We start from the raw sequence: 13369 nt of genomic DNA on the forward strand, positions 1-13369 counted from the left end.
AAAATGAAAAGATTACACTAGCAGTCTGAGCAGAACAGAGAAGAAGAGTCAAAACTGTCTCCGGTCAGCTAATTAGCGTATATTGTTGCTGGTGATTTAAAAAAACTTTATTATGCCGTTCACCAACAGGGTTAAGTACTAATATTTCAGCTCATACTTGCCCTTTGCTATTTTAGCAACACTGTCATTTTGCCTGTGGAATACGGAAGCTCAGCATATGTTATATTTAGCCTCAACTTATTCGTGACTTTCTCTTGTTACAGATGATAGAAGGGAATCTTACATGAAGCTGACTGAAAAGAGGAGATCCATACATAAGGTAGTAAAAAATTCTTTAATATTGGTTAGCTAGCATGAATTTAAGGATAATAGTTCTTCGACCATATGCAGGTACCAGGCTGCAGTTCAAGTCAGCTTTTAAAATCTTTAAAAGCTTTTTTTTTGGTGCAGGCAATGTTGGACTGGGATACCAGGGGCCGACTAGAGAATATAAAGAGCCCACCAATTATAAGTTACCCTGTAAAGCCACTTCTTCTTGCCAAGTATGTTCACGGTTGTTAATAGACAAAACATTACTGCTTAAATTAACTTTTAGTCAAAACTTTAATGCTGAAAGTTTACTTTTAGTATGATGTAGACATCCACAATCTAAGACTATTAGCAATTGGTTTTAATGTTTTATTTTTAGAGGATTTTGAATGATTTAGCTTTTTGTTTAGCTGCTCTCCAGTTTGGAATTTCTCAACAGCTATCTGGTTGCTATGGTCCAGTATACCATAGCAACCAAACTGGTTTATATGAGAGACCGGAAGATGAATAGGAGAGTCCTAAATAGAAAGATAAGTAATAAAAAGTAACGATTACAATAAAATTGTAGCATCACACAACAGTTTCTTGACTGCCCCCATCTGACAGCTTTGATATGTGTGTGTGTGTATATGTATGTATGTATGTATATATATATATATATATATATATATATATATATATATATATATATTTATTTATTTATTTTATACAGAGATATTAAAGCAACCAGCATGGCAGCTTTCACAAAGGCAGATTCAGCACTAATTCTGTATAGGCAGCTGTGTGTTGTTTATTAGATTGTGGATAGCACTCACAGACCGATGGAAAGGTCATATTATGTGGTTGGTTTGGGTAAATCTGTTAGCTCTTGCTCTTCCATTTACACTATGCAAATTCTTCCTGAGAAACCCGCTGTAGGTGCTTTATAATTAGTTGCCCCCCTGAATTCTCCTGCATATCTTTGCCAATAAATTTGACATCTGTCTTTTTCAGAGTGGCAAAAATAGGAATACTGGTGGGAATAAATAAAAACACAAGTAAAAAAGTTAGAAAATAATTATTAATCTGTGCTCCAGAAAGGGGTAAGGTCCACTGCAATGCAGCCTAATTGCTGCACAGTGCTGAGAGGTCTTAACATTATATATATTTCAGCAAAAATCTCCAATACATGCACTGGCACTGCATTGCCTTTTTTTTTTTTTTAACTTTTTATTTATTGCCTTTCTAATGTTTCCCTTGCTGATATGCTTCCTCTTTCCTTGTCTCCATTATCTGTTATATTGCTTTACCCATTGCCATTCTTCTCTCCCCAATTTTCTAATCTCCCCTATATCCTTTTTGCTTTTTCTCTAGTTAAAGTCTTTCTTCTCTTATTTCTTTTTCTACTAACCTTCTATATGCAGGTTCCTTTTAATGTGTCTCCTTTTAGTGCTGGACTTTTGCTGAATCCATTATCCCCATCTGCCATATTCTTGTTACAAATGTTTCGCACTGCACACTCCTTAAAGTTTTGAACAGTGCACAGTGCAGTGTGATTACAGAGTGCTCCAGGCTTACAGCTCCCCATACCTTGCTTTTTGGCAGGTGAAGAGAGGCAGGTAGTGCTTGGGGAGATGCTAGAATCTCAAACTTTTTAATATGCTTGGAGTGCCTGTGCTCACTGCTTTTTACTACAGTATATAATGTAATTTTGTTGCCAATACCCACATTGTTTTATTGTATATGGTGCTTAGCCTGCCAGTATTTTCTTGCCTCTTACTGCTTCTGGTGCTGTAATTTATTGTTCCCTGTGTATACATTTGGTATGCCAATGCCTCTGCTTCTTACTATTTAATGTTCTTTATAGTATAGTACTTGGGGTGCCAGATGATGCCCTTGTTGGATCAGTACCCACTGCTTCTCTCTGTATGTAGGACCCACTGTTCTAATTGTATATATGATGATATGCTGATTCTATTTACCGTTTCTCTGTTGGTATAATGTGCTAAAGATGACATTTACAGTGTCTTCATGACAGTGAGTGCTGCTAAAACATGCAGATAAGCAGTCTCCTACACTCCATGAAAATATAATGTGCTGATAGAGCTGGGCGGTATGACCAAAAATTTATATCACGGTATTTTTCAAAATTATATCGGTGTCACGGTATTTGACGGTATTTTTTTTTTACCCCATTTCCTAATAAATTAGAGAATAATTACTGCAGTATTGAAAATCAGAGTCAGGCAAGCGAAGGATCGGCAACAGAAAGTCGTAAGGTAAATCAGGCAGGCTTAGTTTCCCAGGTAAGGCACAACGTCCCGCGGACAACGGGAGGCGCGAGACCGTGCCACACGGGTGAGTACCCTGACACCCTGGTATTGCGGTATCTGAAAAATGAATATAGTTTTTAAAAAAAAACACCGGTATTCGGTATTAAACGGTATATCGCCCAGCCCTATGTGCTGATTTATCAAAGTCCGAATTTTGGATGGCATGGTAAACGGCGCAAAACCCTTTCTGACTTTGAAACTTCAATGCATGATTTTGGAATCTTTCCATAGGACTCTGCTGCTCCACCCTGGCCAAAAGATACGTTTGTTATCGTACAAAAAAATCGTATCACGAAAAAGTCTTACTTTTTTAACAATATTATCATTAACAGTATGAACAGTTCTAAACTTTCAGAAAAATACGAATTTTTTGTAATCGTACCCATTCGGACTTTGATAAATCATCCCCTATGTCTTATGCAGCACTTGCCATATAAGTGTGCACTCTAAATGCAACCCTGAGAAATTATTCATACCCTCTTGGAATCTCCCATCAGGAATCTCTCTCTCTTTAACTTTTTTAAAAGTAAAGAAACTAAAACTTATTTGCCTGGTATATAGATTTCATGTTTCATCAATTTCTTAGTTTTAGCAGAAATTTAGTAACTGCTGCCTGTTTGGTCTCATAATAGGTCCTATGCACAGCAACCAGCCATCTGATGTCTTAATGCATTTATAATCCTAATATCATGTTGCTCTGGATTATCAGACTTTAAGCAAATATTGCCCTCACTGCTCTGGTTTGGCCATAAAAAGTCTAGTAAAAGAAAAATTGCTGCTATGCGCACCACCATTTCCTAGCACCCCCAACTAAAAACATCATCTACTGCCTATGGATACCGTGCCTGCCAATGTATGCAGAACAGGGAGCAGGAGTTAGCAGATCAGCCTTTTCTCTGCCTGTATTTGTACTCCGGCAGAGAATATGCCTAGGGGCTGATTTACTAACCCACGAATCCGACCCGAATTGGAAAAGTTCCGACTTGAAAACGAACATTTTGCGACTTTTTCGTATGTTTTGCGATTTTTTCGGATTCTGTACGAATTTTTCGTTACCAATACGATTTTTGCGTAAAAACGCGAGTTTTTCGTATCCATTACGAAAGTTGCGTAAAAAGTTGCGCATTTTTCGTAGCGTTAAAACTTACGCGAAAAGTTGCGCATTTTTCGTAGCGTTAAAAAATCGCAAAGTACCGATCATTACGAAAAAAACGCAATCGGACTCCATTCGACCCATTCGTGGGTAAGTAAATCAGCCCCCTAGTGTGCCACTAGCCTTAGGCCAACGGGGCACAGTTCTAGTACAGGCAAAAATTACTGGTACTAGTGATATCAGCCTGAGCCTGTCAGCAGATGAGACATTGGGTAGCAATAAACTAAGTTAAATGGATGTTATAGCTGTCTGCATAGCATGCCAAAATAATTTTTTCTGACTTTTTACAAGTTAAAACATTAAAAATGTACATGTAGAATGTACATGTAGAGCCATTTGTATAGGTGTGTGTGTTTTCTGTGGTTTTATATATATATATATAGGGGTTAGCAACAATTTAGCAACTGGAGCCTTATCTAGTTTGTTCTGTACATATGACCTTGCAAGAAATCAAAGTGCATCGGCTTCAAGTACTATACTCATCTATACAATCTTAGACTTTCTAACAGGTTTTATATGACAAAGCAACTGAAACACACAATGATGTCTTATCTTTCACACAATGTCCAAGCATTTTTTTCTGCTAGGCAAAATTACTGCAGAACCGGCTCCAAAATTATGAGCAATGTACTGTTGTTGGACTGAGCAGATGGTTTTAAACACTAACACAGAAGGTGCAGTGGCCCATACAAAATAATTAGATTTGCACTTACCAGACCTGTTATACCCCCCACAGCCCCATTCATGTAGTTTGTCCCCAGTGCTTGCAGAGTTGGTATCTAGCAAGGGGGTTGGGATATGTTCCAACAAACTGGGGCACTTCTTACATTTTATTAACACATATTTTGCAGCACTGTGTAATAACAGGCTGTATACATCAAACATATAGATTATATACAAAAATATGACATAACAAGATGTAACACTCAAGAGCCATGAATATTTTGTAAACAATAATCTTATAAACTCCATAAACAACGTACCCCCATTGTAAAATATATAGATATTAGTCCAGCATTCAGCCTTGTGCTTTTATATGGTCATGAACTCAGTGACTTATGAAATTCTTGCTCAATAGAGCTTACAGTCTAAAATACATTTGTCCTCAGTCTGTCAACCCAGCCCCACAAGTGACATCAACTCCAGACACATAGGGGAGGGGAACTGTAGTCAGCGAGTGACACCTGTACATATAGTATGTTTCATTTTCATTAAGCTGTATGTATTTGTATTATCACCTGCGTATCCAGTTTCTGGGGTAGGACATGGTTGTCTGTGCTTTTTCTGCTACCTTGGTTTAAATGAAGAGTCTCACTTTTACTTGCTCAACCTGCTAGATGTCTTGTACATGTGACAATTGATAGTTAATCATTCTCCCTTCGTAACTGTAGGGCATGCCTGACTGCAAACAAGCACCTAACTACCTGCTCAGCAAAGACACTTGTAAAGTCCTGCCCCTTGTTTGTCCCTGCCCTGCTCCCTCCTCATTATAGGCTGTTTAACTAGCAGTGACCTGCAGAGTGGCTTCTTTCCTGACTGGGGAGAGGCCTGGCATTTGTGAGCTGGTCAGACCTATATATACACATTCCGACTAGAGCTTTACTTGCTTTAAATGTCCACGTGCCCACTTTGAACTCAAGTCTACCTTTGTCACTAGGGTCTCCGAGCTGGTGCAAGGCAAGATGGCAGCGCAGGGACAGGGTTATGGCTACTACCGTACAGTTATTTTTTCCGCAATGTTTGTGGGATACACACTGTATTACTTCAATCGGAAGACCTTTTCCTTTGTCATGCCATCTGTAATGCAGGAGATAAAACTGGATAAAGATGATCTAGGTAAGTGGTTTCTGTTCAAAACCTTCACAGCATATATTGTATGTTTTCATGTGATAATGTATTCACATATTTGCATTAATGTGCTATTTTTCTCAAAGTATATTTCCAAATTGTATGTTCTTAGTTAAGAGAATTAAAATTTATGAGCATTTAAAGAACCCTTTACCCCAAAACTGTTTTTGTTTAGAAAAAGAAAAATGTTATTCTAAGGAACTTTACAAAATACACTAATGGAAGATTTTCTGTGACTTTAAGTAGTTGTAAATAAAATTGCTGTTCAATACAGTATTTGTTCATTTTTGTTCACTTGGTCTGACTCTTGATACAAAATAACAGAAATCCATTCTTCTCCATATCTTTTAATCAGCTACTTCTGCTACATTGTTTCAGGAGTCAGAGCCAGGCAATCGGACAATGTAAATAACCAGATACTTTTTTTTAGGGATTTGGCAACATCACGTCATTTTAACTGAACAAATTAAGGTGATTTTTTTCCCTTAGTCATTTTAAGGCGGTGGGTTTTTCTTCATTTGCATACTCAAATTAGGATTGGAACTCTTTTTGGTGGATTCGATATTCGGTTGAATCCTAAATTGTTCATTTGGTGCATCATTATTTTTAATTTTGTTTACAAATAACTTTGAAACCAGAACAGTTTTTTTGGTATAGGACCCCTTTAATAAAATGTGATCAAATACACCAACACATCATATACTGTATGTTTTTATGTGACGGTATCTAGGAATATGACTTAAGCACCATTTGTTGAAGTATTATTTCCCCCAGTGCAGTTGTGGCTGAGAAAGCCTGCTCTCTGGATGGGGGATCACAATAGTATAAGTAGGGATGCACCGAATCTGCTATTTTGGGATCCAGGTGAACGTTGAATCCTTTGTGAAAGATTTGGCCAAATACTGAATGCTAATTTGCATACAGAGCAGCTTAAACACGCTGAAAAATTTTCAACTTCCGTGTTTTTAAGGATTCGGGTTTGGTTAGGCCAGGCATGTGGAGTTGGCCAGATCTGAATACTGCTGAAAAAGGCCGAATCCTGAACTAAATCCTGGATAAGTGCATCCCTAAGTATGAGTTCAAAATGTTCCCCCTCAACTGCTGTATTTGTCAGGGCACACGCATGCACACACAGAACAAGTTTCTTAAAGCCCAGGACACTAACTCATTATGTGCATGTGTTATAGAATCCAGGTGACATGCATGCACATACTACGCATAATCAGGATTCTATATTGCATTACATTTGCATATCGAGCAAGCTAATACATTTGTTCAGTGTACACATGCATGTGATCCACCATATACTGTTGTTTCACACACAATGATATTGGTTATAGTTGTATTTTTAAACTAAGTTAACAGAAAAAATACAGAAAAGTATACAGAAAAAATAATGCAGAAAAGATATGTCTCTGATTTTTGTAAAATGTAAAGTTATTTTTTTCTGTAATGAACATGTTGTGTCTATGGGTGGTTGATACAGTTTTGCTATTTTATTAACATGTACATTTTCTGTCCCTATTATAAGTATTGGCCCTGCAATTAAACTCTTTATGTGTATATACCCCAAGGGGCACATTTACTGATCCTCGAATCCGAATGTGAAAAAAAAACGGATTGGAAATTAAAATTGTGATTTTTTTTCGTCGGCGTCACAATTGTTTCGTATTTGTTGCAACTTTTTCGGCGCCGTCGTGACTTTATCGTATTTTGCTTGATTATTTAGTCGCCATCGTGATTTTTTCGTATTGCGCTATAGTAAACTGCAGAAAAACCAATCTGAATTTTTCGCAACGGCGACGAAAAATATACGATAAAGTTGTAACGGCGACAAAAAAGTTGCGCAAAATATGAAACAATTGCGACGGCGACGAAAAAAATCACAAAAATACAGATCATTACGAAAAAAACGCATTCGCCCACTTTCGGACGTTCGTGGATTAGTAAATGTGCCCCTATGTCCTCCTTTATATATACAAGGAAGCAAAAGAAAGAAAATAGTTGTGGTATTGGTCTCCTAAAGACATATTTCTGTTTGTGCTGCTTTGTGTATATAGACTTGTTAAGCTATTTTGTATTGTTTCTCACTAGCCTTGGAGTTGGAGTCTTTTGTTTGCATCCAATATCGTCATCTTTATTTAAGTTAACACAAAAGGACTTATCTACCAAGAGACGATAGGCTGTAATCTGCTATGGGTTGGGCCAAAAAGTCAGACACACTAACGTTCAGGGCTGAAACGGCAGATATAAGATGGAAACAATAGGATTTTTACCTCCTTCTGCTGATTCAACTCTGAAGGCAAATTTTGCTCAGGTGCCTTCTATGGCACCCGATCAAAATCTTTTAACCCACCCGATCGGTGAGTCGACCGATATCAGCAGCCTCCTGCGATATATTGGTCGCCTCGCCGGCTTGCCATATATGCACCAAATATCGTACGAAACAAGGTTTCATACGATATTATCGTTGCGTGTATGGCCAGCTTTAGGCTAGTTTTCCAAGGTAAATACCTCCTAAACACTAATGCATGTATGTTTCAAAAAAATTTTTTTTTTTTGAAAGCTATATATGCATTTTATGATGAAAAGTGAACCCCCCTTTAAGATGGTTGCACACAAGCTGATTATTTCATGCAACAAAAGGCTGGCAGCAGGAAAAACCAGGGTGTCCTATGTTCAATGGTTGTGTGTTTGGGTAATTGGTTTCAGATGAATCTTGCTTTTTGAGTAAGACATGCCTTTGCAACAAAGGGAGTGACCAGGATATCATTGCTGCCATTTTTTTCAAATTGTCGGGTAACACTGAAGTGATTAGATTAGATGTAACAATTTTAGTTAAGAACACACGTGTACTTCACTTATCATGCCTGTGGTATGTGCCTGTACAACAGGCTGTATAAAATGCTGGCAAAGCAGATTAAGTTTTCTATACTTTCCTGTAGGTGTGGATGTCAGTCAATTGCACAAGCTGGGTTAATGAAAGAATCTGTCTGCTGATACTACATAGTGTCACTGACTTGTGATCAGAGTTTGAGTAACATATACCTGGGCTTAACATTTAAATTTCTGTAATGACAGATGATGCATTTTGGTGCTGCAACAAAGCTCCCCAAATATCCTTTCCATAGCAGGTTGTGTAAGTCACTAGAGGTAAAACACTTTAATCGTGTAATCATAGATAACGCAGGGCGACAAAATGTAATTGTTTGTAATTTTCCTTGTTCTGCATAGAGCTATTAGGCTACTGCCCCACAGGGCTAATCCTCGGCCTGTGTATAAAAGCAAGCTGAGAATGGTTAGGGATTTACTGGCTCCTGTTTCTGCACCTAGGTTGCGACACTTCCTCTTGGTCCAGACAAAGGAGCAACGGAGGCCGTCTGACTTGTGGCCTGTTATATGCAGCCTGAAAATAAGCCACTGTGACAGTAGCCTTAGGGTATTGAATCACAGTGGCGGTAAAAATGTTACCATGGGCGTCAAATTTCCTGAGAATCTACCCCTTTGCTAACAATTGAATTTCTGCAAGAAAATTACTTGCAGTATTTGGCTTTATCACAGGGGGAAATGCCTTCTTTCTCATTTTCCCACAATTAAACTGAATCGCTGCACGTAACGTAAATCTGCATTTTCATGAGATTTGGTGCCCATGGTAGCTCATTTTTACCACAACCAACAAGTCTTCCTATGTTTCATTGTCCTTTATGCTAGAGGTTAACATTTAACTTCTGTTTATCATTGTTAGAAAACACTAAAAGCATTGCACATTTTATCTATTATATGCTATGTATATAGGTGCTCTACAGCCTAATTTCAGCTTAAAGGAAAAGTAACACAAAAATTTTTTAAGTAAAAAATCTATGCGACCCTGCCCCAAAAATTGCCCTATCCTGCAAACCATTTATTATTTTGAATTCTGTAGTACAAAATACCTGTTAAAAGTTGGCTTCCGGTCATTTGAAGAAAGGCGATGCAGGTGAAGTATCAGGGGAAGTGTCCACTATTCGGCCTAGCCTGACTCCTTCCTATACAGAAGGAAGGCTAGGCTCGATCAATTGATCGCCGCATAGTGGACGCTTCCCCTGATACTTCACCTGCATCGCTGTATCACCTTTCTTCAAATGTCCGGAAGCCAACTTTTAACAGGTATTTTGTACTACAGCATTCAAAATAATAAATGGTTTGCAGGATAGGGCAATTATTGGGGCAGGGTAGAATAGATTTTTTACTTGAAAATTGTTTGTGTTACTTTTCCTTTAAATGGCTGCCTCATAGCTTTATAGCAGCATATTTATATTATCTGTAGTAGTGCTTTTAAAGCAAACATGATTTTTACCAGTGCAAGCAAAAAGTACAAACAAAAGTTCAATGCACACAAGATACACTCATTATTCAGTGTTACTGGTCTAACAAATAGGCCTCCAAAGATTTTAGCAGCAAGCCTGCAATCCACTATATGTGCTTACACAGTGTAATAATATGATTGTTTAATCACCACAGGTCTGATCACCAGCAGCCAGTCTGCAGCATATGCCATCAGTAAGTTTATTAGTGGAGTTCTGTCTGATCAGATGAGCGCTCGCTGGCTGTTTTCCTCTGGCCTTTGCTTGGTGGGTCTGGTAAACGTGGTATTTTCCTGGAGTTCCAGTGTGTCAGTTTTTGCCATTCTTTGGTTTTTTAATGGACTAGCTCAAGGACTCGGCTGGCCACCATGTGGAAAAGTCCTGCGCAAGGTAAGAAAAGAAAAGGATTATCATATATCGCATTCATTTTGTATGTTTAAGACAAAACAAAGTTGCAGGTGACCAAAAGCTGCAATGGACCCCACTGCTACCAGTCTATTGATATTACTTTTGAATGTGACAAAGCAATTATTTTTCAACAACCGCTCTATAAATAAATTGCAGAAATGTATTTGGAACTTTCCTTGGCCCCAGGTATTGAGAAACATTTCAAACACTAGATTTATATATTATTTTATTTACCTTGTGTGATTGTATGAGCAGTGAGCACAGAGTGGTTGCTGTGCTTTCAACATCTTCATGCTGTGTTGACAGAAGAGCACCACAACAAAATATTTCCACTGCTTGCATGTGAAAAGTTGCTGAAAAATCAGTCACATGTGGCTTAAAGGACAATGAAAGGTTAATATAAATTAAAAGTAAGTCTAAAGGCATTCTTTTTAAGTACTTACTGCATATCTAAATTCCCAGATCCCTGCTTGCATCTCTGAGATATGGTGCTGGCAGCCTACAGCTGTGTGAAGACTACAGTGACATCACTGAAATGTCTCTTGCCTTCCTGTAGGCTGCCAGCGGCAGCAGCCTTCCTATTCTCTGAGCATGTGTGTAACTTGATCCTGTCTCCTGTTCTGAGCTACACATGCCCACCAGCCAATCAGAAGCGGATCTGGCAGAGGGGAGGGTATGGGGGAGGGAATGAAACACATGTGCAGTATGAAGCAAGGAAGGGAGAATACCTTGTTAGAGATGGCCGCCTGTTCTAGAAAATGTGAAGTAAGTGTGACTGAGTAAATATTTGATTAGGTGAGCCAAAAGTGTGGCGTTTTTACTAAACAATAGGAGGACTATTGGGCAGTATGCTTTTTATATTTTGACTTGCATTCTCCTTTAATGCAATTTGTGAATATACTGCTTAAGTCAACAGGCTGAAAGCATATTTCCATTTCTGCACCTTCCATTAAACTCGTAACATTTAGCCTGAAGAAATACCATAAGATATGGGATAAATGGCTAGACTGGGTCACCTAAGCCCCAACCCCACTGGATCAGGTTAGGGACAGGTCTACTAGGACTCGAATGAGTCAAATATAATGTAATGAGCTATGCTATGCTATGCAATAATTGTTTATGTATTTATCAATGTGTAACTAATACTACCATGCTATTACTCATGCAATGTACATACTGTGATTATGATGCTGTACTCAATAAACGCCTGAAGTTAAAAAAAAAACTCGTAACATTTAAAGCCTAATGTGTTTAATATTTCCTTATATGACTTTATGAACAGAGAATTCCTGTTCACACTGCTCTTAGTCATGCAGGGAACGTTTTCCTGTTAACTCTGTCCTTAAAATTGTTTTTGGAGTAGTGTAAAAGGAAGGTTTTTATTAGAACATAAATATAATCTATATTCTTATACAGGTATGGAACCCCTTATCCGGAAACCCATTATCCAGAAAGTTCCAAATTATGGAAAGGTCATCTCCCATAGACTCCATTTTAATCAAATAATTCACACTTTTAAAAATGATTTCCTATTTCTCTGTAATAATAAAATAGTACCTTGAACTTGATCCCAACTAAGATATAATTATCCTTATTGGAGCCAAAACAATCCTATTGGGTTTAATTACTGTTTTAAATAATTTTTTCAGTAGACTTAAGGTAGGAGATTCAAATTACGGAAATACCCCTTATCTGGAACCCCAGGTCCCGAGCATACTGGATAACAGGTCCCATACCTGTACTAAAATTTAATTAGTGGAAGGTTTTTTTTACCAGGTCTACCCATGCAGGAACAATAGGTGTCATCTGCCTCATCCATCACATTACAACAAACTTTACCTCAGAATATATCTGATGAGCAACTTGATCTTATTCAAAAGTAAAATCTTGCCAACCAACCACAGGAGGCATTCTCTTAAGGGCCATGACACACAGGGATATTTGTCTCCCGCAATAAATCTGCACTACTGCAGGCAACAAATCTTCCAAAATGCTTTCCCACTGGCAATAATGTAAATTTCTTATAAGAAAGCATATGCCTCGCTTTGTGTTTTAGAAGCCTCGCTCAGAAAGTTAATGTGACTAAAGGTGGCCATAAATGTAGATTTCAAAATGATTTTTTTTCATTATCATACGATTGAGCTTATCATTAAACAATTGTTTGACCCTTCCGCTTTCACAATTTGGTCACTTGAGGCACCAGTTTTTTTTAATTCTTTGCGTTCTTTCACTTTAGGGGCTTTTCCGGGGTGGGGGCACTTTTAGTTTACATCTGTTATTTTTTTTTTTTTTTCATGGCAAGCTTAGCTTTCAAAATATGCTAGAATTTTTGTGTAATTCCTCTTCTGAAACAAGAAGGCTTCTGGATGTCTAAAAAATTAAGAAAAATATTTTCTATAATATAAACACACATATATCTGAAACATTAATTATATTATGTATGCAAATACAACTGATTTGTAAAGTCTAATGTTTCCTGAATTCACCATTACCATATATGCATAGTTTTATGAAGATTTCTTACTAGTATAAGTCAAAAACTCCCAGCAGTACAATACCAAATATCCAAAGCACTGCTCCAGAAAGCTGCATACTTTAGATTTCAAGGCCACATATTTACTAACCGTAGGTTTACCCTAGATAGCTATACATTTTTGGAAAGAACAGATTCTGACAAATCCAGAATACAAACTACAAAGTTGCAATGCTTTTTATAAAAAAAAATTAGTCCACATATGTCAAACACAAGGCCTGTGGGCCGAATCCAAGCTGCAGGCCTTGTCGTGGCCCTTGGCGAGCGTGTCTAACCGTCTGACTGTATGTGTGCGAAATATAACTGTAAATAAAGGCCTCTTACTGTTTCTGGAGCAGAAGCGACATTGTCATTGCTAGAGAGGTCTTAAAGGTCAAACTCTACAGAACAGTGGAACAGTGAACACAACATGGTCTCCTTTGAGATAATGTTGAAGAGACAGCTCGTAAGTAACTAAAACACT

At 37.8% G+C, this 13369-nt stretch overlaps 1 protein-coding gene across 1 annotated transcript in view; it reads left to right on the forward strand.

Moving 5' to 3' along the window:
• Positions 1–263: 263 nt before the first annotated feature.
• The window catches only part of slc37a4 (solute carrier family 37 member 4), a gene marked incomplete at its 5' end in the record, with an annotated part of 28763 nt that continues 15657 nt past the window's right edge, over positions 264–13369 (forward strand). Inside the window, 3 exon segments of the mRNA NM_001017356.2 lie at positions 264–319; positions 5432–5610; positions 10123–10355. Of these exon segments, the coding sequence (NP_001017356.1) occupies positions 5457–5610; positions 10123–10355 (387 nt within the window).

This window comes from Xenopus tropicalis, chromosome 7, assembly GCF_000004195.4.
Source record: "Xenopus tropicalis strain Nigerian chromosome 7, UCB_Xtro_10.0, whole genome shotgun sequence".
Classification (NCBI taxonomy): Eukaryota; Metazoa; Chordata; class Amphibia; order Anura; family Pipidae; genus Xenopus; species Xenopus tropicalis.